At 38.3% G+C, this 27,246-nt stretch overlaps 2 protein-coding genes across 2 annotated transcripts in view; both read right to left on the bottom strand.

Annotated features, from left to right (window-relative positions):
- The window catches only part of Aqr (aquarius intron-binding spliceosomal factor), a 73,747-nt gene extending 62,555 nt beyond the window's left edge, over window positions 1–11,192 (bottom strand). Inside the window, exons 1-4 of the mRNA XM_021649474.2 lie at window positions 10,934–11,192; window positions 6,261–6,317; window positions 4,132–4,172; window positions 951–986 (exon numbers count right to left, since the gene is read on the bottom strand). Of these exons, the coding sequence (XP_021505149.1) occupies window positions 951–986; window positions 4,132–4,172; window positions 6,261–6,317; window positions 10,934–11,008 (209 nt within the window). The 5' untranslated portion in view covers window positions 11,009–11,192. The remainder of the gene's footprint in view (window positions 1–950; window positions 987–4,131; window positions 4,173–6,260; window positions 6,318–10,933) is intronic.
- Window positions 11,193–18,156: 6,964 nt separating this feature from the next.
- On the bottom strand, window positions 18,157–26,409 carry Znf770 (zinc finger protein 770). Its single transcript, XM_021649480.2, has 2 exons — window positions 26,296–26,409; window positions 18,157–22,548 (listed from the first exon to the last, which is right to left on the bottom strand). The coding sequence occupies exon 2, from the start codon at window positions 22,505–22,507 to the stop codon at window positions 20,402–20,404; it is 2,106 nt and encodes a 701-aa protein (XP_021505155.1). The 5' UTR covers window positions 22,508–22,548; window positions 26,296–26,409; the 3' UTR covers window positions 18,157–20,401.
- Window positions 26,410–27,246: the final 837 nt, after the last annotated feature.

The raw sequence follows: 27,246 nt of genomic DNA, 5'->3' as shown, positions 1-27,246 counted from the left end.
GAAGGGGAGGACTACCTCCCCTGTCAGTGGATTGGGTAAGGGGTATGGGAGGAGAGGAAGGAGGGAGGGTGGAAATGGGAGCGGATGAGGGAGGAGGCTACAGCTGGAAAACAAAGTGAATAAATTGTAGTAAATAAAAAAATAAAAGTTGGTCTATGTTGAACATCTTTTATTTTTATATGCTGCACAAACTTGGATGTAGCATGGTCTCTTATACCTTTATAATTAAAAATTGTAATTATATATAGGGCAAGCTGGCATATACCTTTAATCCCAGCACTAAGGAACAGAGGCAGGTGTATCTCTGAGTTCCTGGTCAGCTGAGTCAATATAGTGAGTTCCAGGCCAGCCAAAGCAGCAGAGACAAACCTTTTCTCAAAACAAACAAATAAATAAACAAACAATAACAAAAGCCAAACACCAACAAACCAACCAACGAATGAACAACAGCAAAAACCCTTTTTTTGGCTAGAGAAACAGGGCAGAAGTATGGCATATGCCTAACATGTGTAATGTTTAGGACTTGGGGAAAATATTACATTTTCTTCTCTTTGAAACATTTAGGTTGTAAGTAGTTGGTTGGAACAATGGTGTCTTAGTAATAAAATTTTATCTAAGAAGGAAGAAAAGTATATGCCTTGTAGAGTATACCCTGATTTATTCACATAGGCCACTTATAACTAGTGAAAAACAACTCAAAATATAAGTTACCCTGATGAGGTTACCTTTCAAAACAAAGGAAATATCAAATAAGACAATCACAAAAATATAAGTAGTCATGAATTTAGATTTTATTTGCTGTTGGAAGTCAATCCATGGCCTTGTACATGCTAAATGAAATTTAGCTATGAGCTATTCCTGAAGCCTATAAAAATATTTTCTTTATCAAACTAACACTTTACTCACACAGTCATTTTCATCCACCATCCATGCAATGCCTTTTTACTCACCTAAATTCCAACAGCATTATTTTTCTGATGGCAAACCTAAAACATAAAAAGAAACATTATTAACTTTGAAACAGAACACAGAACCATTTCAGAGATCTTAATTCTCATTCATTTGGAATCTTTTGTAATCAAATTAAATGACACATCAGATTTTATAACATCAGATCACAACTGCCAAAAGCTAGTCTGGATCAACTTCAAAAGCACCGATGCTCTCATCTCATGCACACACCTACCAATGTCTCACATGCTTTTCAATCTTAGTTGTGGGGAATACTAAATATACTCTTTACCATACTGTTCTTTTATAGTAGAAATTTGTGGCTTTACATGAAAAAAGAAAGCTTTACTAACAAAGAATGGTTCCACAGACAGTTCAATTGTTTACTTTTCACTTAATTATTTTCTAACATTTGAAAAAAAGTAGCCAGACTAGAACACTGTCACTAGATGACAGTTTCCAGATTTGAAAATTAAATTTATAATCCCTCAGGAGACCACTGGCCTCTCAAAATCCTACTCCATTGCTTTCTGATCTCTCCAAGCACACAGTGTCACAGAACTTTAGCAAGGATAAAATGAATGAAAAAAAGCAGGAAGAACAATGACATAATCTTAGCTCCTGTAGTTCAGCATGGGTACAGAGTAGACAGGACACCTTGAATGACATTCTCTGGAGCAGCACCTTAAGACAGAAAAACCACCCTGGGCAACAGACAGGGATCAGAAGAGTTTTGGAGATATGAAAAGCTACAAACAATCACCACAAATACAAATACCTGGAAGTGGTTTGTATACTTTTCTAAGTTACCAATATTACAGACAACATGCATTAAGCAGAACGCTGCTCAAAAATAACAGATCTCATTAATCCATCCAGAGGTGGACAATTTTTGTCTAAAGAACCAGGTCTGCTGACTCTAACGGCAATCACATCACTACAGCGGATAAGCAAACAGGAGGCAAATGTGTAAACTGCTTTACTACCATACATCTTCCCAGGATGTAGCAAAAACACAGAGTATGGAGTTGTATGGCAGCCTGACAACCACACTGAAAACTATCTAGAGAAAAAACAGTTTCAAACGCTAAAAAGGGCTCTGTCATTTTGAGTGTGTGATACGTGTGGGCATACAGAGCATGGTGTGTGTGGAGGTCAGAAGACCCATTTCTGGACTTGGCTCAGGGACTGAGCTCAATCCTCCAGGTCTGTGTGTGGCAAGTGTCTACCTGGTAGGGCATCTGGCTGGCCCATTTCTTTATTCAAAGTTCAAAAATAAAAAGCAAGACTATAGTATTTATTTTTTCAACTCATCTCTTTTTCACTTATGAAATTAAGATATAGAGGAAGAAATAAACCCTGGCATCTAGAGTGCTGACAAAACGCCAGTTTTCTTTCCTTCTAACCAGGTAGAAGCATTGTACTCCATAAGGCACATGCACTATGCCCTTTCAGTGTCATGTTTCCTACTAAAATAGTCTGTACATTTCAAACAAACAAAAAGTGGCAAGAGAAAGTCGTTTATAAGTCACTGTTTTATTTTCAACCATAAATTCTGGTGGATTATTCATAACAGGATTAAGAATAATGCCCACGGGTAGAAATTAAGAGATCCTACAAGAAAATGGATGCCATTCCTCTTAAAGAACAAAGGAGTGGATTAGAGCCAAGGAAATAAGCCAGTGCCTCAACTACTGGGAAATGCCGTAATCAAGTTCCTCAGCCATATTCAGTAATAGTACCTCAAAGTTCTTGGGAAGGTGGTAAGTGGACTACTGTACATAAAGTGCTTAGAGCAAAGCCAGCTTACAGGGAACACTTAAACAGCAACAACTCCTGTGTTAAATGAAGTTGCATAAAAACACAGTAAGGGAAGCTTTCCAAAACTGACACTGCAAGAAATAGCAAAAATGAATGAACTGTGTAACATGCCAAACTAACCATGTGACTAGGCAAAAAAAAAAAGGCTTTTAAGAATTAATTTTGAGATTCTAGAAGTATTTTACACCATAAGAATTTAAGATCTCATTAATTTATGAATATTGTGATATTAAAAATATCTTAGGACTCTAAAACAGCCTATTAGGTAGTGTACTCTAACCAATTAATAAATATTAAGCCACACCCTAGATACTGAAGATGACACATTGCTTAGCAAAATAACTTCCTAAGGAACTAGTCTAAAACATTGTTCATTTAAAGCTTTAATGTTCTTTGCAATTTATGTTATAGAAATTCTTAGCAATCTCAAAAATGAACCATTAAACATTCACTCCCATATCTTGAAACTACCTTATTTTTGCTTTCAAATTATTTGATAAAATTTTCTTGAACACTTTAACACACAAAAGATACCAAGCAAAGATTCTACAAAATTTGAGCTTGCATGGTGGCATATATTTGTAATCCTAGCACAATGGAAATTAAAATAGTAGGCCTACAAGCTCAAGGCCACTTCTGAGCTCTACGAAAATTTATCTTAAAAATAACTACAAAATTCCAACATTTAAACAACTATCACTTAAAAATATTAACTGGGCATTCATATCTACAAGTAAATATATGAAGAGATGATCAATATACAGTTAATTTCTTTTAAAGGATCCCATGACAGAATGAAGGCTCTAAACCATTCTGTGTGAGGGGGAGAGGGAAGATAAAAACTCCATACAAAGATGAAGACACTGGTGACTGGAACAGAAAAAAAGGTTTTTTTTTTAAGTTACTACTTTATGTATATTATTTTAAAAAATAACTAATTATGTCTTGGTTTTATGCCCTATATATAATTTTGAATTTACATCTTAGTTTTATATTTTTAAGAGTGTTTTAGAAGATTTATCAGAAATAGAAAATCATTAGTGAACTTGAAATAAATCTATGCTCACCTAACTACTTATTTCTCTATCTCTCTGTCTCTGTATACCTTCCTCCCTCCCTTCCTGATCTCTATATTGGTCCTTCAAAAACCAAACAAACCATGTGGGTTTAATCCCTCTGACCTGACCCTGAACCTAGAAGACACAGGAATAATATGCAGTTAGTACCCGCAGAGCAACATTCATACATAGAAAATTAAAAGGTCCTTTGCAAGCTAAGAGCAGAAGCAGAACCAGATGTTCATACACATCCCACATGGTCTCCATAATACCAAGGTACCACAATTCAACTTACTCTTACCGAGATTTGACGATTTCTTTTTCATATATCTCTTCAATTACCTGTTGCCAAAAGGATAAAAATGTTTAATGCGTTAAATTACCTTGTTTTTCAATCTAAAATTAGTTTTCAATTACTGAGATTATATGAAATAGTTTGGTTTAAGAAAGATCAAATATTTAAATAATAAGTGACTTTTTATTAATGACATTATGTCTCACTTATAAAATAACAGAAAGTGTAGTAGTGGAAGTAATAAAATCCATCCACATAAAACCAGAGCTCCCCAATATTCCTTATAAGGATGTTTATAATATTTCTAGACAAGGAAACCTCATAAGTCATCTTTTCAAAACATAAGGTGATTTTAAATGCTATTAGAGGCTAAGAATCGTAAGAGCCTTCCAAAAGCCAGCTAGACAGTAAATTAAAGGTGTGAAGATATTATAGAAACACACGATAACTGCTACATCCAAATGAAATGATAACGTTATGCTTTCTGTTCATCGACCTAGGGCACAGGGCAACTGGGCTCTGGAGCTGGAAGACTGCTTCAAACCACCACCGTTGGAGGCTGTGATCCTACAAGTGCCTAACTTTTCTAATGTCAGTTTCTTCATTTAAGAAATGGAGTCTGCAGTCGTATGTGGTAGAACAGGCCTTTAATGTCAGTACTCAGGAGGCAGAGGCAGGCAGACTTCTTCAAGTTTGAGGCCAGACTGGTCTACAAAGAGAGATTCAGGACAACCAGGGCCACAGACAGCAATCCTGTCTTGAAAAACCAAAAAGAAATAATAAATAAATAAATAAATAAATAAATACAGAGAGACAGAGAGAGAAAGAGAGAGAGAAAGAAAAGAAAGAAAGAAAGAAAGAAAGAAAGAAAGAAAGGGAACTCAAATACAGACTACTACACAAGGTTGCCACGAATAAGATAGGGCATGTAAATGTCTCCTCCAACCCTGGAACATGGCAGAGTTTCAATAACAGTTACCACAGAAACATAGTACAGATGTTAAGAGTACGTTTTAATGCTACTGGTACTACTATGTATTGTGTTTACTCTTAATGCTTCTTAAATGCTCAGAGCATATTTGTCAAATGTTTATGGGCAAAGGAGGAGAGGTGATGAGGTAACTCCAACTTGGTTTAGATAGAATTTTCTATCATTGGTTTTCTTTTTATCAAAACTCAAATTAAACAATGTTTTAAATATAAACAAATAGTAAAATTATTTTCATGGACATATATAATTTCATCTAAAACTATCTTATATAAAGCAAAGTGGCTGAAATATGAAATGGATTTCAAGAAAAGCTTACTATAAGTGGGTCCAACTCAATCAATCTGGTAGTAACACCATGATATGTTATTAATGGAATATTATCTAAGGACTCCTGACCCTAACACACACAAATATAAAAATACACAAAGTTCACGTATCGAGAAAAGGCTACTTGGCTGATGATTAAAAATAATGCATGTGTGCTATATTCATGAATATCCTCCTGATGAATACAACATGACTTCTAGCAAAACAACAACAAAAAAACTTTTACAAATAAAATATTGAAGCCCAAATAACACAAAAAAGCTTTAGGTTAAATGCAGCTTTAACAAAGCTACCTAAAGCATTAAAACCCAAATTGACACTGGCAGAGAGTAAGATCTGAGTCTTCATCACTTGTTTAGTGTTTTGCAGTATCAACATTTATTCTACAGCAAGGCCTGGCATTTTAAGACATTTCTAGGAAGAACCCTCCATTTAGAAAGTCTGTCATCCATTTGTTTGACAATTGCTTTGATGAAACCATAAAACCACTGAATACTTCTTGCTTTAGCATGTATTCTACACAAAACCCTTCTATCCATGATGGGAAAATCATAACACACTCACTTTTTTTTTTTTTGCAAAGGATTAAAGGAAATAAAACAAAATGATAACATAAGTTATCTTTAGGTAATGATTCTTATCTTCTTATGTGTAACTTCTAAAGATTTCGATTTTTCTAACATAAGCAATTAGTTTGATAATGAAAAACAGTATTTTCAATTTTAAATTAGTATTGAAAGCTTTTGCTGACCTAATTCTTAAAACGATACCAAGAGTACAACTGTTTGTAAATCTGTTGTAAAACAAAACTACTTACTTTTATATCAAAAGGTGACTTCTTCTTGATGTGAGGAGCCCAGTATTTACATGCTAACTGCAAAGGCAAACGGTAGAAATATTAAGTCCCAGGTTCACAGACTGCATCCCTTAGACATGTCACTCAGTGTGACGCTGGTTCTTAACAAAGCAGATCTAGGAGTGGAGAACTGGGGTATTTTAAAGGTACCATACAGGCATGCAATTTAGTTATCCTTGGCCCCAATCCAATCAATACCAGTGACACTTTGCATGGTAACTAGTTATCATGATACTCAAACCACTAAAACATCCCATTTTTGAAATCCCTGGCAATCAGTATGGTTTGTTTATAATCAGAGTAAAATATTTTTGGTTCAGTCATAAGGAAATCCAAGCCTCAAGAGTTTTACTAAGCTGCCCATAATTAATTAGTCAGCAGCTGAGTAAGGATTAAAAACCAGTTTCAAAGTCTTCATGAATGTTGATATGTAAAGAAATAATCCTTTAAATGACTAGTATACCCAGACATATGAAGACAAAAATCTTTAAGAAACTGTAGTATAAAGGCTGGTTGTTACAAAGAAAATAGGGGTTGGTGTTTTATATTTTAGCGGGTTAAACTTCACTTAGAAATTGAAATGCACAAATAAAATATCTTCAGAAATTGAAGTGATTTTATAATTTTCAAGAAATGTGGAAAAGAGGTGGAGTAATGGCTCAGCAGTTATGAGCACTTGATCTTTCAGAGGACCTGACTCCATTCTTAGTACCACGCTTCCTCCCACTCCAGTTCAGGGATCTGAGGGCCTCTTCTGTTCCCCATAGGTACTGCACTCACAAGTACATACCAGCCTGCCCTAAACACATAATTGAAAATTAAAATGAAAATCAAAAAAACATTTCCTATTGACTTTTTAAAACCAAATAAAAATCTCTTAAAAATCCAGAAACTCTACCAAGCACAAAAAAAAAAAAAAAAAAATCAATACATTTATGAGTGCATAACTGCATGGTCTGCATTCTTAAATGTTTGTTTGATGTACAGATAGACAAATACACAGATGAAAGGATAAATGGACAAATGGAGTCACGCGTTACTCTTCCATGAAGCTCTTTCAACACTACCTGGCAACTGTCTCTTCCTTCTTGTCAGGTTGGGAATAATTTCAAAATATTCCTATCTTTCTGTATTATAATTACTTGATTGGTTATTCATCCTCATTGAATTGGAGCATATAAGATGGTACCTGTGTTCTTTGCAATTACAATTTAATCCTAACAATCATCATCGCTTAAGAGAACTTCTAAAATGTGAAAACATTATACTTCCTACCTACTTACATATCACTTTTCCCAATTATCAAACACATTCCAACCCAACAGAAAACCTCTCACTACTACCCTGTACTATCCCGTGATGCGCATACTTCCTCTTCCCACACAAGCTCAGGCTGCTTCTCAAATCATAAGAGAAATGAGCATAATCTTTTGGATGGATTCAGAACATGGAGATATGTGTGTGCGTGTGTATGTGTGTGTATGTATGTATATCAAATGAATGAGTGTAGATCTAGCAACATTAACACCATGTCTTTTTTCTTGAGTTTTACCTTTTCCTTGGAATTTAACCTCAAACAATCCCAGGCACTACCACCTTCATGTATGGCCTGTTAACCCTTTAACTCTCCTGCCTCATGTAGAATACAAGCTCTCTGTTCTCCACCTGGTAAAACTAGGACAGCACAAACTGCTCAGAATAAATTTCACTGAAAGGCAGAGGTGTAAAGCAAATACAGTGGCACACAAAAGTGCAGTCTCAGAGTCAGGACTTGGCTAACCTTTAATTTCTTGAGCATCTGTTCAGTAAGTGTGACATGGCCCCTTTCTGGGCAGGTGCCAGCTGCTCAGAAGTTAACAGAAGTCACAGAAGAGGTGACACCTCTAACCCCACACATCACTTACCCTTACCGATTTCCACACAGTCCTAAATATATCTCAAGGCACTTTCTCAGATCATTTCTTCAGCAAATTCTTTAGACAAATGCAAGCAATTTAAATTATGTCTTCAAATCACTTCCTTCACAGTTTTATTCTGGCATTTCGCTTATTAATCTTTAGGTTTCTTAAAGTCTTCTTCCAAAGATTATGGACTTAGTGAATGCAAGAATCACTTTTATTTGCAGACATGTCCAAATGGTATCAGGCAAATTCCACACATTAATTCTTGCTATCATCATCACCTGAGAACCTTCATTCTCCTCACCATATCCTAAAATCCTAGTCAATTTGTTCAAGGATTCACTCATTCAACAAATACATACTAATCATACTGTGTGTGCTAACACATACCAGGTGTTCAGGAGTGCATGGAGAATAAAACAGACCTGTTTTCTAAACTAACAAGACAGAATAAATATGATTATAAATGATTTTCTCAAGAAAACCCCATTTCATCCTACATTTTGGGTTAATACCAATATACTTTCTTGGCACATTCAAGGGCCTTTTCAGTACATTCAACTAAATGTTTATTACGTGTCTCATAATTAACATAGTCAAAAACATAACCAGTCTACTTCCTTTAATAGCCAGGGATCTCCATTCTCTCACTATAGACTAGCACTATCACTATCCCTATCACTACTTCTTGTCCCTTATCCCACCTAATTCCCGCATTTTACCAAGGTGATATTCTAACAATATCGTTCACCAGGTTACAATGCAAAAACATCATGTTTTGAAAAAAAAATCCCAATTTATTTGTCCTTTTAAATGCATATGATCTATTTCCTACATATTGCTTTATCCTCATCTCATCCTGACAACTATATGCCTTGTTTTTGTTTCTTTGTTTTGTTTGGGATGTTGTTCTTTAAAACAGGGTCTCATGTACCCTAGGCTGGCCTCAAACTTACTATGTTAGATAAGGCTAGCCTTGAACTCCCATTCCTCCTGTCTTCACATCCCACATACAGAGAATTGAACACATGTATTGTTCCTGGTCCATTTTCCCTCTCAGTTCATATGCTCTAGCCACTCTAGCTCTCTTTATATTCAAACTTTAAGGCATCGGTATCTGATATTGCCTGGACCATTTCCATGTTCTATAAAAGTACCTTTTATTCACTGTTTTATTCAATACTGCTTATTGCCTCTGTCTGCTAACCCAGGCCTAGTCCTAGAAGCAGCTACCCTCCGTACAATCTAACCTAGGCCTAGAATGTTTTTAGCCTCTGAGACTTACTGCTGAATAAGCTCACCCTTTCTTGGTTTTTACTGAGCTCTGGGCTCACTGGTTCAACTCAGCTGCTCTGGCTCAAACTCCTCTGCCAGCTGACTTACTCAATCTGGCTTCTCTCTTGGACAATGAATCGCTCTGCTTGGTCACAAACTAACTCTAGCAATCTGCTCTACTCTCCTGGCTACTCCTCATTCTCTGACTCATTCCTGCCTATTACTGTCCCGGTAAAACAGCCTCCCCCACCACACTGCCCCTTAAGTAGCTTCCCTTTCCTCTCTCTTCTAGTGAGAGTTGGGCAGATCCTATTCTATCAAATCTCTCTGATTCGTCAGTTTTTATGCCACTCAATTAAACATCCCCTTCAAACATGGGTGCTTCTAACAACAGACTAACTTTATCTTCATTGTTTGGGATTAAAGATCTGTACCAGCACACCTGGACCTAAGCTTACCTGAAACTTGCTCAATAACGAGCGAGCCTTGACCTCAGATCTGCTTGCCTCTGTCTCCTGGATTAAAGGCTTGTTTCTATTCCAGCCGGATCACACAGACCTAGAAGGTCTTTGGATGTGATCTCTTTGCCAGAACAGCCATGTTCTGAATTAACATTCCTCTACAGTGTTCTTTCCCAAATTGTCTGCGCATCTCCATTTAGCTTTAATGTAGTATAACAAATCAGGAATATCTTCTCTAATGTTGTGTAAAAGGATGAGAATAAAGGAAAACAGGTAAAGGTGGGACTCCACATAGTGGAAACAATGTCCAAAAAGTCAGATAAACGTTCTCAAGGCATAGTCAAGTAATTGCAGTGTATAGGGGTGACCGCACAAAGTTAGAACGGGAGAGCAGAAAGACACAGACACACACACGAGAGAGAGACAGAGAGACAAACCGAAGAGAAGAGCGGGCTGCAGAAGAACAGGAAGGCATCTGAGCGATCAGGAAACCTTATGGGGCAGGTAAAGTCAGGGTGAGAGAGGTCCAGAAATACAGACAAATTAGCATGTAGTCATGCAGGAGCTAAGCGAATGAAAATAGCACCCAAGCCTCTGCCCTGACAAATCTGCCGAGACCAGAGAAAAGTGGGAGGGCTTAAAACTTTTCTAACTTACAGTCTCAATAATTCTCAAAGAATCAGCAAGGACATGAAAGGTTGAAGGCCCAGGACTGGCTTTCCTGTCTACCAAATTAAGGCTTCGGAATGACAGAGAATTAACGCATCTACTTGTAGACGGAGTCTCGTGAGAGATTAATACAATTTTGTGCAGAAACAGGTTTGTAGCATCTTTTCTGACAACGCGGAGCGGCCTCTTTCAACTGTGGCCTTTCCAGTGTTTAGCTAGTAACTTGCACGTACACAAGATATCAAAGACAATCCCAACCCCGGGATTGGCTTCAGGGCCCCGGCATCCCTCCTCCCCGCCTCACACAAACGCACACGCCGGGGCTCACCTGGGTGACGAACTCCGCGTTGATCTGGGACACCGTGGGGGCCACGATTTTCTTGGGCTGCGCTGGGGCCGCCATGGCAGCGGTCGCCTCCGGCTCGGACGCAGACCAGAGGCCGGCGCTCACCGCGGCGACTCCCGGAGGCTCTCCAGCTGCGGCTGCAATGCCTAGCCGGGAGGAGCAAGAGCGCCGGGCCCGCTCACGCGCGGCACCCCGAGTTCCACCGGAGACCTGGGAAGGCGCCCCGGCCTTCACCCGGAAGCGGAACTAGTGGGCCCGAGAGTCAGGGCAAGAGTTAAGCCTGAGCTAGAAAGCTGTGACGTGTCTCTCGGTTGCCCCCTGGTGGAAGGAGGAAAGATAACACCCAGACAGGAAAGGAAGGAAGCTGACAGATGGTGCTGAATGTGGTTTAGTAAATGTGGGACTTGGAAGAGCAGGAGGATTTCTTTGAACGCTAATGAAAGAGGTAGTAACACACACACACACACACACACACACACACACACACACACACACACACACACACACACACACACACACACACATTGTGTGACCTTAAAAGCTGCCCGGAAGTGCTGATTGCCATACAATAAGCACACACATAGTGTAAAACTCGATATCAAGGCAGCACCAGAATCATGACAATGAGATTAACTACAGCCGTTAAAAGTTCCTGTGTGTCCTTGTGCATGCAACCTTTCATCACTTCTCACCCAGACACCTGCCGCCTTTGATCATCTTGGTTGCTGTTCATTAAAAATTACATATAAATTTTATGTAAAATTTTAGAGAAAAAGAGACTTTTAAGTAAATTTTGCAATATGCCTTTTCTTTGCTTAATGAATATTATTTTGAGATGCATCTGTGTTGCTGCTCATGTCAGTCACTGATTTAATTTTCTTGCTAAATAATAGTCAATTTTTTCAGACATAGCACAGTTCATTAATTTAGCAACCTGTTGATAAGCATTTAGATTGTTCCTAGCTCTTAATTACTACAAACAAATCCTCTACAAATGATTCTAATCATTATGTGGAGGTATATGTCCTCTGAAGTAACACATTAAATGGCTAGGTCATATGATAGGTGTATGTTTACAATTTTAAGGAACTTCTGTCTTTCCAAAAAAGCTGTACCTTAACATTTGAGACTTGTGGTATCTTTTTTTCTCTACTATCAATATTTTATATGGATAGTTTTTAAAGTTCTTTTTAGCCATTTTAATAGATATGCAGTACATCACATAATGTTTCACCAATGACTAATGGTGTTGAACATATTTTTGTGTGCTTTGTGCATATATCTTCACCAGGGAAATATCTGGTCAAAATGTTTGCCTGGTTTTTCTTTGGTCACTCATTTTATAACTCTTGGGTTTCCACACACCTCCCATTTAGAAAATCATACACAGATTAAAGGGCTATATCATTAAGTTCCCTCTGGAAGAATATGGGCAAGATACTGGCACACGATTGAGTCTCTTTTAATCTTAGGATATGTGGTGGCCTGCTAAAATGAGCAGTGTGAAAGAAAACAGCTGTAGGTGTGGAGATTAAGTACATAAATATAGTTTTGTTCCTCCAAGTTTTACTGTTTGTTTATAGAGGTATGGCTAAAAATTTGCTTAAAGTTTTAAATACAAATCATTCTGAATATACAACAACCACTGGCATCTTATTTCCAAAGGCAGCATCTATAAACAGCAGGGTGGGTTTTTAAGTGGCTTTGATGATGAATCTTGATCAGCTCAAACTGTTATTTTTATACTTCACTGTAGCTACCACAGAAAGCCTCAGAAGCAGATGATGGCAGAAGGATATTAGCAATAAGCACTGAGGTTTGAGTTATTGGAACTCTTAAAATCTAGGGGAAGACATTGTAAAGGCAGCATAGATCCACAGGTTGGACATTATTTCAGTCTGATGCCTTTTGAGTGATGTTAGAGAGAGGCTGGAGTAGGTAACATGGGTGTGGGGCTGTCTGCCAGAAGTACTGCAAATCAAAGGTTGAAAATAGCCCAGCGTGTGTTCTAGCAGGAATGATGTCATGAAAGAAACAAATGAGGAGATGCTGGGCAGACAGTACAAGCAGAGTTCTTCTTAGTTCAAAGATATACAGAACCACAAGTCACATAGAAAATACAGGGGTAGAGGGAGTTTTAAAGGGAAGAATAATTCCTTTATATATACAGCCAATCTGGGGTAGTAAGGAAAAAAGCAGGCGACATTTCCAATTTAGCTATTTGTTAAATTCACAGTTTATCTCATGATCAGGTGACCAGGACATTGAGCCAATGAGCTCAAGTCACATGTCGCTTTCTAGAGATCTGTTTTTAACACACAACAAATCTATGACAAAATGTTATTTCATAGTATCTTTTCCTGTCTCCCTCTTCTAAAAAATGTTTATATTTGTGTGAGTGTATGTATATAATAGAGTGTGTGTAGGTGCCTGTGGAAGCTAGAAGGGACCAGATGCCCTGGAGCTGGAGTTTCAGGTGATTGGAGAACATCTGAAATAGCGCTGGGACTCAGATCTTCTGGGAGAGCAGCCAGTGTTTTCGACTGCAGAGTCATCTTACAGCTCCCCTTGTCTAATCTCTGTAGCACTCGTTTTTACAACTCTACTTCATTTGGGGTGTTTAGGCCTCCACTTCCATCAACCCTAGGTAGGAGAGAAGGTTAGCGGGGAGAGGGAGCCCTGACCCCTTTGTTTCCCCTGCATCTTTAGGGTCGAGGGGTGTTTTTAGGGCTCTGTACCAATGTCCATCAACAGCACGCAGCCAGTAGTATCCTCCATGACACTGTGTCCCCCAAAAGTTTCTTTCCATCTGTCTTTCTGGTCTCTCTAAACTCCCACATGCCTGGCCAACCCCTCATGCCACACCACTCCTCCTTCTCAGCTCTCAGTTTATATCCTCCAAGTCCTATACCACACCCGTCTCTGTGCTACTCGTGGAAGACTGTTACCATCTGGCAGGAGGCCCGAATTACAGGAGAAAATTAAGAGGTGTGGAAAAACTATAGCCCAACTAAAACCCCACACTTGGGATTAAAACAAAAGCATATTTACATAACATGACCTGAGTTTTTAGAGAAACCAAAACTTCCATTACAAATCTCACTTGTCTAAATTTTGAAGATTTGAGATAGTATAAAATATAATGTGTAATAAATGTTTTGCAGATTTTCTATATTGTGTTCTTAAATAAAAGAGCACAGAGATCTTGGAGTGAGGAAGGAAGGATTTCAAAGGCAAAGATGTCAGTGGTGTGAAATGCTTCCGTGAAACAATAGAAGAATGTCACAAAGGTCATCAACTGGGCAATTAAAAGACTTCAATATTAGTTGGGATATTTTGTTGTAGGAAAAATAAAATTAAAATTGGCTTAAAACTTAAAACTAGCTGGGTGTGGTAGCACATACCTTTGATCCCAGTATTAGAGGAGGCAGAGGCAGAGCAAGGTAGATCACTGTGAGTTCAAGGCCAGTCTGGTCTAACAGCCAAAGCTACACAGAGAAACTTTCTCAAAAACCAAAACAACAACAAAGTCAGGACTATCTCAATTTAGCATTAGGCAGTTAGTTAATGAGTGTTCTGGTTCCATTTGTCTGTGACTCTTTGATTTGACTTTCTTGCAGTTTTTCTTAACTTAATGACCAATTATCGAACTTTAGTTCATGGGACTGAAGTAGAGAAGCTCTCTGTGTACTGGTTCCTTCTTTGTACTCTGATCATCTCCTTAGGTCAGTGTTTGTACCTCCGTCAATTTGTGTGATTCAAATGAGACAGAATACACTAGCAAGCTTGGAAAGATCATGCCTGACTCATGAGGTGTAACTAAACTCAGTCTGCCTCAGATCGCAGTGCAGGAGAGATGTCGCTATCACCAACACCTGTTCAATAGCTACTGAGAGGGCAGATCTCAAGGAATGTGGTGGGAATGGTGGACACCAGGCAACATAAGTGAAGGAGTGAAAAGGCAAAGGAGGCAGTAGGGATGTGGTGCTTGCCGCCAATTCTGACCATGAAGAATGAAGAGTAAAGTAGGACAGTAACCAGAATCACTAAGTCTTCATAACCCGCTTTCCTCCTTGTATGTTTTCATGTGTGGTACATACACTGTGTATGTGAGGGTGTGTGCTGTGACCACCCCGGTGCATATAGAGACTAAAAAGCATGCACAGCTTTTCTGGGCACTGGAGACGCTTGCTCAGCAAATCTTTTTATTCACTGAACTAATTCCCCATACCCCACACCTATTTTTAAGCTAGGTACAAGGATGGTATTGTCTACTTTTTCCCCCTCCAAACACACCTTCACATTTCACCTGTTTTCATGTCATTCTCATATACATAATGTAAGCACATATGGAGACAATCCTATCTCCTCAGTCCTTCTGAGTCTGAGATTGGTTCATGAATATGCCTGAAAGGCAGATGGCAGAGATGAGGCATGCTGAGATTCTGGCAGTTGTACTTGCCCTTGTGATTATGATCCTACCCTATTCTCCCTACCATGAAGAAAGGTCCATTAAAAAGCATTCTGAAAATACAAGAAAAATAGTCTGTCACCATGAAAGGCAGAGCAGATATAGAAGGAAGCTGAATTGATTCAAGTAGATGACTGGACAGCTCTGCAGTTGTATAGTCAGTGGCCTTCAGGTCATGGAAACCAGATAAGTCTTGTTAAGGCAGCTTGAGGCAGGTGACCTGTTACTCCAGCCAAAAACACTGGAACAAGGAAAACAAGGGCTTTTAAGAAGTCTGTTATTTAGAGGTAAAAGAATCACCAGAGAAGTACAAAACTAGACATATGGAAAAAAGGGGCAATTGAAGTTTCTAGAAGTGTGTAAGGAAGAAGGTTGTGAAACATTGAGAAAGATGATGAGAAAGAGGAATGATGAGATGAGAGATGTTTGTGAATGGAGTTGGAGGACATGCTGATTTGACTTTGATTTCAACACAATCAAAAGCAACACATCCTATGAGAGCATACAAAAAGATCTAAATGAGGCTACATATTTAAAAAGAATTTATCTCTAGATGGTTCAGTCAGATAAAGCACCTTCGTGCTGGTTGCAGCACATTACATACAGTCTCATCATGTGCCAAGCTGAAGTAGGTCCCAAGGGCTGGGGCAGCAGTGTAGAGGCTGGTGGGGGAACTGCCTGTATTCTGCCACTTTGCCCACCCTCTTCACACCACCCTATTCTGCCCAAAGACTGCCAACCCCACACACACACACACGGAACTGAGACCACAAAGGGAGGCAGTGTTCCCAGCTCCTTCTTCTTCAGTCTCCATCACTGGTTTCCTATGATGAACTCCACAGGTTTCCTTCACCATGAGCACACTCCTAGAAGATTTTACACACACACACACACACACACACACACACACACACTATATATATATATATATATGTACATATACATATATGTGTATATATATTTGAAGACACTATTATATATTGCAGGTAACTTTTTAGTAAAAAAAAACTATCTGGAGATTACTAAATATTTGTATCAAATTCTTCACTAACTCATTTCTTACACATTCAGGTCGCATTTGAGAAGGTGTTCTCCAGATACTGTATTAAGCATTAAAAAGAGGCATTTCAATTTTCTTCCTAGAAGCAAGCACTTCACCACTGTATTTCTATTTCTAAAAGACAGCAACAGTTAACCTATATAAACTTATCTTGGGTTCAATCTAATGAATTAGAAATCCTGATGCACAGTGTGGCCATCAGTATTTCTAACACAACCAATTCACATGAAAGTTGACTACTAACAGTAACAACAGTCTAGATCTGGAATATTCCCCTAAAGCCCAGGCGTTAACAGCAGGTCCCTGGCTTGGTGCTATTTGAAGATGACGGGAACCTTCAAGAGATGGGGCCTAGTGTGACATTCAAGGTCGAGCTGGGCCTTGGAACGAGATTGTAGGACTTGGTCTCCTGTGTTCATCCTCTTTACTTTGCAACTGCCACAGGGTGAGAAGTTTGTTCAACTACATACTTCCTATCATGATGTCTCACCTTCTCACAGGCCTAAATACATGCAGCCAACTGACCACAGATGATCTGGATAAAATCTCCAAGACTCTGGGCCACAATAAACCTTTCCTTCTTTGAAGGTTATTCTTTCAGGCATTTATTAAACAGCAACAGAGGTTTAACATGAGTTGTGAGCATAAAGCAGTGGAAGCACAGGGAACAGAATGCCTGAGTAAATCAGAAAATGCCCAAGAGATACTAAGCCAAACTCTGAAGACCAACAGAAGCTTGACAGTATGTAACCCACTTAAAACCATTGCTCCACTGTTCTTTCCAATTGTCTCCTTGTTTTCGCTAGTGTTAACAGAATTCTACTTAGTGCTGAAATGCTAAGCTCTTCTAATTGACAAAAAACAAAACAAAACAAAAAAACAAGACAGTGATTAACTGTTCACTCTCCTTGCAGCTTCTAGCAGTCAGACATCATTCAACACCATAAAACAGATCCTGTAAATACTATTTCTAACAAAGGATTCTTGTAAGATCCCTTGACTTCAAAGCCTAAAGTCAGTTGATCTGCCCTAAAAGATCTTTAATTCTGATGGGCTGTTTTACATAACACCTAATGGAATCTATGTTTTCTTGCATCAATCTTAAGGGCTTTTCTCCCAAAACTGTTAAGGAAATAAAAGAATAAAGCTTCAGCTATTTCTCTGAAGAGTGTGAATATGTGTCTAATTTAAGCTAACACTGGACAGACAAGACAAATGCAAAAAGAATTATGGTAATATATGGAAAAGGCAATTCTATTAATACAAATCTAGAAAGTCAGAGAAAGGTAGATAAACAGATTAGGTAGGTATGTCATATGACAAACAACAGAATTAACATTCTTTCAGAAGTGTTAAGGAGGTATTAAAAATAAATGATGTACATGAGAGATGGCTGAGTAGTTAAGACCATATACTGCTTTTGAAGAGGACACAAGGTCTGTTCACAGCCTCCATGTGGAACAGCTCACAACTGGAAATCCAGTTCCACAGGATCGGATGCCTTCTTCTGTCCTCCCATGTTTGCCTGCACTCATGAACACATAACCATATACAAATATATACATAATTAAAAGTAAATCTTTTTTTTTAAGTAATGAAGTAGTTTGGTACTGGCAGCTTACTTCAATATTATGTGATTTTTCTTTTTTTTTTTAAAAAAAAAAGCACAAACAATATAACTTGAAACTTTATTTTTAAATTATTCTGCAATTTGAGATTTTTCAAAAACATTAAGCATCATTTACTTTCTATCAGCATACAACATATATATTAAAATCATGGACATTGTTGCAGTATGAACCATGGAGCAGCAATTGTCCTAGCCCAGCTAATCAAACTCCTTCAGTAAATCATCATGCTAAAACCTGGAAACACCCAAACAAGAAATTCTAGTTCTCTTGAAAGATATTCATAAATTTTTTTTCCAGAAAATCAAAATAATTGACTTAACAAGTACAGTCCTAGCATGCAGCAAACCATCATTTAACATGTTTATTAACATAAATTCGTACTTTATTTTCACTCCTACTGATGTCATAAGAAGCTTGCAATGGTAATAACAGTAAGTATTTTGTTACAGGTACTTTAAATAGCACTACAGAACATCTCTTGACAAAATTTTTACAGTATTTCAACTTTCAATATGAAACAGCTTCGAAAGGCATAAGCCAAATTAAAAAAAAAAGTATCTTCTTATTACTCAGGCAAAGACTCATAGTCATACGAGCACAACATTCAGAACTCTCCCTGTTTAGGTGGGAAAGAAACATCTGAGACATTTCCCTTCAAATAAAACTATATAAATAACTTAGGGAAATGCCCAAATTCTTAACTTTGTATATTAAATAAACACGAACTATTTATGCTTTCTTTACGTGACACACACATCCATTAATAGTTCTGTGCAGATCAGTTCTGTGAGCCACAATGTGCTTGCACTGGAAACACCTACCTCTAATCTCAAAGAAACAGAAGTTATTCCTTGAAGCACACAGCTCTCCTCTTCAGACGAGCGTCTCTACTTAAAAATAGGCACATTTGTTTACGTTTGGGCACTCTTTTCATACCACATTTTATCTCTGTAAATTAAACCCAAGTTTCTTATGGTTCACTTGGGCTGAAAGCTTTCCATTTTCTCCCCCCACCCCTCACAAAGTACAGCTCTTATACAGTGATCAAACTTACAATTACTCCATTGCCCACACTTCCAACACAGGCCTTTTCACTATATATAAGTGTGATAAAACCTATTTCTTTTCACCTTAGAAAAAGAACAGTTAACCTTTTTATTGCTAGAAAAATGTTAGTCAAGCATTTTACATACTGCCACAAATGTGAAGGACAATCTGTGACTACGCCACTTCTCTCACAGAGTAGGATTAAATGTTTTTGTCAGATCATGACAATACTGATACTGTTTAGAAAAAAATGATGACTTCAACTCTGTAAGCACCTTATTCTTCCACAGGAACAATATCCTTACTAACCAAAGTAACAACTTAACAAAGGTTGAAATAATACTATAGCATTAAGTGTCTTTCACAAAGAGAGGAGCTAAGACTGAAACTACAGAACTATTGCCATTTGACTGAATTTAGCAGAACAGATTTAGTTAAGTCATAGGGCCACTCAAAGGTATTGAAACAAAGTTTTGTCCTTGGCCACTGCTGTCAACCAATAATGAGCAAATAGGTGCACTGCATTCAAGTGTCTAAAAAGATACACCTACAGATATTTAAGAAAAGCTCATGGCACTTGGAAAATACCATGTAAATGTAAACATTATTGGATGGTAAATACATATGGGTGCAACCCAGCTTCCTCCTGCTTTTAAATTCCTTAAAGAAACAATGGTAACCTACACAGGAAGGGGGACACTTGTCTACCAAGGTAAAATTATCACAGTTTTAAAAAGTAATCACTATAAAAAAGTAAAATGCTGTAATTTCCCCCACCCATTTCCGTATCTATTATCCTTTTATCTTCTAACTTGTAAGAACGTTTTGCAATAGAATTTAAGCTTCCATGAAAAAGAAAATATGGCAGGGTGGTTTGCTGCAGCCGAATTCCAATTCTGGCCTCATTTTGGGAGGTATGCATACATACAAAGACACACAATGTCTTAAGGAGTAATTCAACAAATGAGGCCAAATTGAATATGATGGATTCAAACTTACAACCAAGGTTTTATGTTGACAACCTTAGATACCTACTTATGGCATCAAACCATGCTATTACTTTTCAAGTTACTCTGCTGTTTCTAAAACACTGTGATTTTTATTTAACATATTCCTTATTTTGCAAGACAAGCAATTGCCTAAGAAGTAACCTACCTAATATAGGCCTTTGGCAAAAATGTCTTAAAGGGTATTATATTACCAGAGGTCGCATATCTATTAGTAGTTTTGTGTTACACAGATTAATTCAGAACCATTTTCTCTTGTGGTCGTTCTTTAAAGTGAGTAAGCTGGTGTCTCTTCCAGTGAGGTGCTTGTCTGAATGTTTTACCACAGACTGAGCACTCAAATGGTTTCTGTCCTGCATGAATTAAATAGTGTCTTTCCAGTTTGGATGGCGATCGGAAATTTTTACAACAAACACTGCACTGGTAAAGGAGCCCATCACTTCTTTCAGGACGGCCTAAGTAACTGTAACAATGATGGCTCTGCTCTGACTCCAAAAGCGTGTCAGCAAGGTAAGACTGCCTGTTCCTGCAGTGGGTACTGAGAATGAAATCCTCTGATTCTGCCTTGACTTCAATTTCTGATACCTGACTGGACTCTGAACTCTCATACTTTTGAAGACTAATCCCCTCACACTGTTGGGAAGCATTATAGCTGACATCATCACTTGGATGAATGAGAAGTTTGTTCACATTTCCAAAGTCCACCTGCCAAAAAGAACTATAGGGAACCTTTTCAATATGAGTAAGTTTATGTCGTTTTAAGTGAGCCGACTGTCTGAAAGACTTTCCACAAACATTACAGCCAAAAGGCCTCTGCCCAGTATGAATTAAATAGTGCCTTTGTAGTTTAGAGATAGAAGGAAACACTTTGTCACATTTATCACAGGGACACATTTTATGTCCAGTATGTACATTTTCACTCGAATCTGAAAAATCACACTGAAGCATGTCACAGTTATTAAAGTACTCCTCACCTGATGAACCATAGATTGACAAGTCTTTATTATTCACTGAGCCATCCATAGTTAATATGTTTCCCGTTGCAAAGACACCTTGCAAACTTTTACCCATATTTTGGCTCTGGAATTGCTTTTGCCAAGAAAATGGCAAAGTCAGTGTTTTCTTCTTTTTGCTAACTGTCTTGAATGATCCATGTCTGCCAAGTGAACCCACAAATGTTCTCTGACTCTGTTCCATGTGTTGCTTACCAGAAGTACGTTCGCAATTTTTCAAGCAGTTGCTTTTAAATGTTCTTTTCTCTGACTGAAGGTTATCTGATTTTTTACCCCCAGCACGTTTAAGTTTAGCCAAGAGCTTTTTAACAATGGTCTTATAGTTACAGCTTCTTTTGAGCCTGCTTGGAATTCTGCCACCTCTGGCAGGAAGACACTTGTGTCCATTGAGAATCTGCTCGGACTCAAAACATTCTTCGCACTCTGAACACTGAAAAGGGACGATATAAATAGAGTGGACATCAAGAGGATTATTCTCCTCAGATTCACCCATATCACCATTTTCAAAAGCATCCTGCTTTGCATGTAATTTATTAGGTAGGGGACATGATTCAGGACTCTTTACTTTTAAAGAAAGATTTTGAAAAGTCTTATTCCGAGTGTGAATTTGTTTATGCTTCAGAAGTTTGCTTTGAATCTTAAATCCTTTCTGGCAGAAACAACACTGAAAAGGCCTTTCTTCTGAATGTGTGAGTTGGTGGATTTTTAAGTGAGTTGACTGTCGGAAAGATTTACTGCACAGTACACATTTAAAAGGCCTCTGCCCAGTGTGAATAAGTGCATGCCTATCAAGTTTTGATTGTGATGGAAACATTTTGCCACAGATTGTACATGCATGAATATTCTTTCTTCTCTTCGTGGTGCTGTACGTGGGATCCGACTTAGAGCAGGGGTGCAGTGTCCGCCTCTCCTCTGCAGTAAAAGTATTATACACGCCACACACAGGCTTCTCCTGCTTGGGTGCAAGCAGTCTTCTGACTTTAACATCGTTCTGATAGGATTCACTGTGAAGCTGCTGATGTTTCACAAATGTCTTCAGATGTTTAAAGTGGCGTTGGCAGATACTACAACTAAAAGGCAGATTGTGAGTTAACTGGTGCCTCTCCAGATGAACTAGTTGTCTAAAGTTTTTGTGGCATACATCACATTCAAACGGCTTCTGACCGGTATGAATGAGATAATGCCTGGCTAATTTTGACGGCGTTTCAAAGTGCTTGAGGCAAATATTGCAAATATATGGCCTGTTCCTAGGTAGTTTGTTGGTTACACACTGCTGAATCTTGACCATTTTCAAGGTGTTTCCAGCCATCATATTCTTCAGTGGCATACTCTCACGAGCTCCATGGCATTTTTAAGCTTCACACATTTCTAAAAATTAAAAAAATAATAAGATTTTTACAAAAGCAAATAAATTACCTGCCTTAGGCTGAAGATGAAAAGTAAGGGAGACTTTGCACTTTTCTTGTGTTTTCAAGAACTTCAAACCATCTCAGATGGATTCTTTAGAATCATGGAACTAATTCTTTAGACGTTTAAGTGTTGAGAATATCTAAAATTCTCCATGTTTTAAAATGACTTTTCTATTTGATAAACTATATTTTAAAAGGACCAAACTTGATCTCTTAACAAATTTTTTCCTTTGTTATTAGCATGTCAATGAGTCGCTTTGTCATTAGAAAAAAAAATTACCTGTACTGTAGTGCACTTCCATAAAGCCTCCCATTATAAGCTAGGTACAGGAAGGACCATGAGTTTGAGGCCAAAATGGGCTATCCAGAAATTTTAGGCCAGCCTCAGCTAGTGAGAACATGTCCTAATAATAAATAAATATTTTAAAATAGATTAAAAAGTAAAACTTCAAAATATCAAGAACAAGCTGTATTATCATTGAATTATAGCAATATTGCAGACATGCTCTGAGCAAAGAACAGTTAATTTAATTATATTTAGATGGTTGAACAACAACATTAAAACTATTTATTCTCAATGGGTTTGATGGCACATGCCTTTAATCCCAGCACTTGAATCTCTGTGAGTTCAAGACCAGCCTAGTTTACATAGTGAGAGTTCCAGGACAGCAAGAGCTACAAAATGAAAGCCTGTCTCCAAAAAACAAATCCTCCTCCATCTTGCCTTCTGGCTCTCCTCTCAATTATTTAGGATCAACAAGGAGAATATTCACAGAGGACTTGAGTTTTATTCCTAGATTTGTCACTGTATAATTTGTATATCAGGATAAAAGAAATTCGAAATTCTTTACACTGGGAGCAATGTCTTCTCCCACATCAAGCTGCTGTGCAAGTCAATGGCAACAATGTATGTGCATATGTCAGAAAACTTAAGCAACACAGAAATGTGAGATGCTACTGAGCTCAACATTGACCAAATTTTATGTTGTGACTCTTATCTCTGTAATAATATTTTAGGTTCCTGAGATAAACACACAAAATTTAGTTCATTTCTCCCTTCTGCTTTGTTCAAGACTTCCTGATAAAAACAAGTACAAAAGAATGAGGTTGACAAATTGCACACTTACATATGTATTTATGAATAAAAAACAGAATGTTGGATGTGTTTCCTTTGTCAGGCAATATTCAAAATAGGTCATTCTGGTCTAAGACGTACTCACTACAGATGTCTCTGAGACAGACTAAAACTTCACAAACATTTCACAATTCTCACATATCATCATCCAGAAAAGACACTTTTCTTCTCCATTATGATTCTATTAGCAGTAACTAAGCCAACAATTAAAGCTAAAGTTAAACAAAGTTATGGCAGTTCTTTCATTGTAGTATATAAGAATTTATAACCATACAAGAAACTCAGAATTTGTTTTTCTACCAACTTGGCAAAGAGTCAACCAATAGGTTGCATATTATCTCTCCCAGAAGACACCTTAAACACAAAGTCAAATTCACTGTGCAATCGAATAAGAAACAAACAAAAATTGAGAGAACATTTTGTGCCAGTTGCTTAAAAAACAGTGTTTTCCAACGTACAGGTCCATACACATTATTGGACTGTGAAGTCAACTTAGTCAATCATGATCAGCCCAATTTGTTTACGAGTAAAAAGTTCCAGAATATACACCATGTGGCAAATATAGTTTTCTGAAACCTCAAGTGGAAAAAGTTAAAAGGTATGTGAGAGCTGTTCCTTACATAGCTTTTCACAATATTAAACAGGGAATCTCCAATCAATCAATCAATCACCATGTTCAAGGACAAGTAATCTATTAGGGGGACAGGATCAGGTGCCTCAGACAAGAGTACTAAGAAAAACAACAGTCTTATTTTCTTCCTGTGGGTCATATTATTTTAAAAGATGCATGAAAAATTATCTTATTAGTGGTTAAATAAATTCCTTTAAATAATGGAAATAAAACAATCAGACCATAAAGCACACTACTAACTAATAAAATACATCATATAACCCAGTAATAAGCAGCTGATGGGGTTCTGGATATTTTTTTACTTCGCTCATCTAAAAAACAAACAAAAAAATCTAAAAGTGAATAATATGTAAAAATTCCTAAACTTGTTGGCATAGAGTTAAGATCTATGAGGATTAAATGATCATAAACCCAGCAGACTACAAAGAACTCAGCAATTTATTTAATTTTCAGGCAATTCACTAAATTCCTGGTGAGCAACAAAAGTCAAGATGGTCAATCAGGACAATGAGCCAAGCTTAAATAATCAAACCTTTATTCACTTGCTACAAGAGTGTAAGTGGGACAAAAGGAGCTGGTTCCCCAGTGGTCCCTTCAACAGAAAGACACCAAGTGAGAGCTAAATGGAAACAGTGCGCAGGAGGAAAGCTTCTAACAAAGGGCTCCTTACTCCTATGGGCTAATGCGGGAGAAGAGGGCTGGGAGGAGAAATAAACTGCACTGCACTTTGTATTAAGTCTGGTATGGATAGGTGGCTTCTCCTAATGAAGCAGGCAGACAAAACCTTGTAATTGCCTAAGGTCAAGCTATCGGCTTTGGGCTTGCAGCCAGGAATTATCCATTCTTTCTGCATGCTTTTCCCATCACCTTCTCACTGTTTCTGAAGAACACCACTCTCTCTCAAAACAAAGTCCCACACTAAAATCACACAGGGCAACTATCTGATTATAAATAATGGGAATTGGCAGTCTACAGCTCCTGTGCCCAAAAGGATCTGTGGTCAAGCAGCCATCACTAGTATTAAGACTGGATAGTCCTGTCACTTGCTTTGGGAAAGCACTTACTGAGAACCCTACTTTGTCAGAATCATTTGTGGCAAGTGGTGATCTCACTTCCTATTTATAAGTAAAAGGTCAGGGATTTCCATACTCCAAGCACAATCCCCCTGTGCACTTAAGAGGCTTAAATCCCACTTCAACCGATTTTCTTTTCTCTCTATTGAATTTCTAAACACTTTAAAAAAATACACTAAAGCTAATTTTCATGTTAAAGTGAAACAATACAAACCAATGGATGTGCTCAATGACTCAATCCAGATCATGACAGGAGCTCAAACAACATGAAGCCAAGAAACTATAAGATCTGCCATCAATAAAATCCAATGTTGTCTCACGGTCGAAAGCACCACTGTTTTAGCAAATACCACTGAAAAGACATCTCAAAAAGTAACACAAAAGTAAATGAACAAGAAAGAAAACACCTGAGAAAAACGTAGGCTTCCAGTTGGAAATCTCTGGTGACATTTACAACAGTCTGGGCCTCTTTCTATCTTTTTCTGCCCATGGCCTACTCTCTTGACCTTTCCCTAAACGTGAACTATGTTTTCAAGCTTAATCTCCTGTATCTAAAGGGGTCAAGCCTTTGCTTGTAACGGGACTGTAAAATCCCGTGCCTGGAAAGGCAAGGCAAGGATGAAAGCTCCAGATTGAAGCCAGATGGGGTGCTGAGTCAAAAGTGGGACATAAGTGATTCGACCCAAGGAAGACAGGCGCAGGGCTCAGCTCTTTTGAGTTTACCGCTCCGACGAAGCACTCACAAGGGGCTGAGGTCATGGTACCCTGTTCAGATCCCCGGGAACCTGGGCGGGACTGAGGCAGGCCTGACCCTCCCTGGGGTTCGTTCCACCTCGCACACAGGCTCTTGAGGTCCTCCACACGCACCTGGAGCTGACAAGGGCCCGGAGACGTCGCATCTCAGACCCAAGAATTCGCAAGCGCACGTCTGCAGGGTCCGCGCGGCAACTGGCGGCGTGCGCAGGCGCAGCGCTCCTGAGCGCTCTGAATGCGGTCCGGCTGGAAACCGCCTCTCGCAATCTATGGGTCTGGGCTCGCCTCTTAGAGGTCCGCGCGCCTGGCTATTTGCAGTAGAGCTATTTGCAAGGAGAGAAGACGGAAGACTCAAACAGGTGCGCTTTTTACGTACTGTTGCCAACCAACCCACCTTCATTGTGGAAATCCCAGACAAGACTGTAAATCTCCAGCTCTTATTGGAGTCAATGGTCAGAGTTCAAAGCTCACTCATCTTTTGTAAGGTCGGGACTGTTTTTAAAACTCGCCGTACTATCTGGGTCAGGACTGTTGTCAGCACTTCGTATAATTATATAAATATGTCGAAGAGGTGAAAGCACACAGAAGCAGGCTCCTCTCCATTGGCCTGCCAGAGGCTGATCTTGCTGATCTCACTGGTTCTATGTATTTTGGACGTTTAAAATGTACAAAATTAGCATTTTGGCTCTTTGACAATTAGATAAGATGCATATGCACAACATGCATATAAAGTACTCAACATAAATGTTATTTTTATACTAGGTTCAAATGCTTTATGGTTCGGATCCTTTTTTTAGATGAAGAAAGAGGGACTTAGAGACATTAAGGAGCTTACTGGCAGACACCTGATAAATGTCGGAGGTGAGATTTGTACTCCAGGAGTTTAAAACCACGCCTGCGCTTTCAATGCACTACTTCTCCCCAAATCATAGATATTTCAGTATCTTTTGTGGACACAAATAAGGACCAATTGTTAGGGTCCTCTGGATGTGGTAACATGGGAAAATGCCTAGAGGAAACAAACTTTTGCTTCTCATCTGGAAACTTTAAAGGGTTGAAGTTGCT

The sequence above is a fragment of the Meriones unguiculatus genome, chromosome 18 (assembly GCF_030254825.1).
Source record: "Meriones unguiculatus strain TT.TT164.6M chromosome 18, Bangor_MerUng_6.1, whole genome shotgun sequence".
NCBI classification, from domain to species: domain Eukaryota; kingdom Metazoa; phylum Chordata; class Mammalia; order Rodentia; family Muridae; genus Meriones; species Meriones unguiculatus.
Note: the sequence above shows the minus strand (reverse complement) of the source record. Positions and strands in the feature narration are given on the sequence as shown.

Coding starts and splice junctions, on each gene's coding strand:
- Znf770 (XM_021649480.2), bottom strand. CDS start 22,507: ATGCCACTGAAGAATATGATGGCTGGAAACACCTTGAAAATGGTCAAG.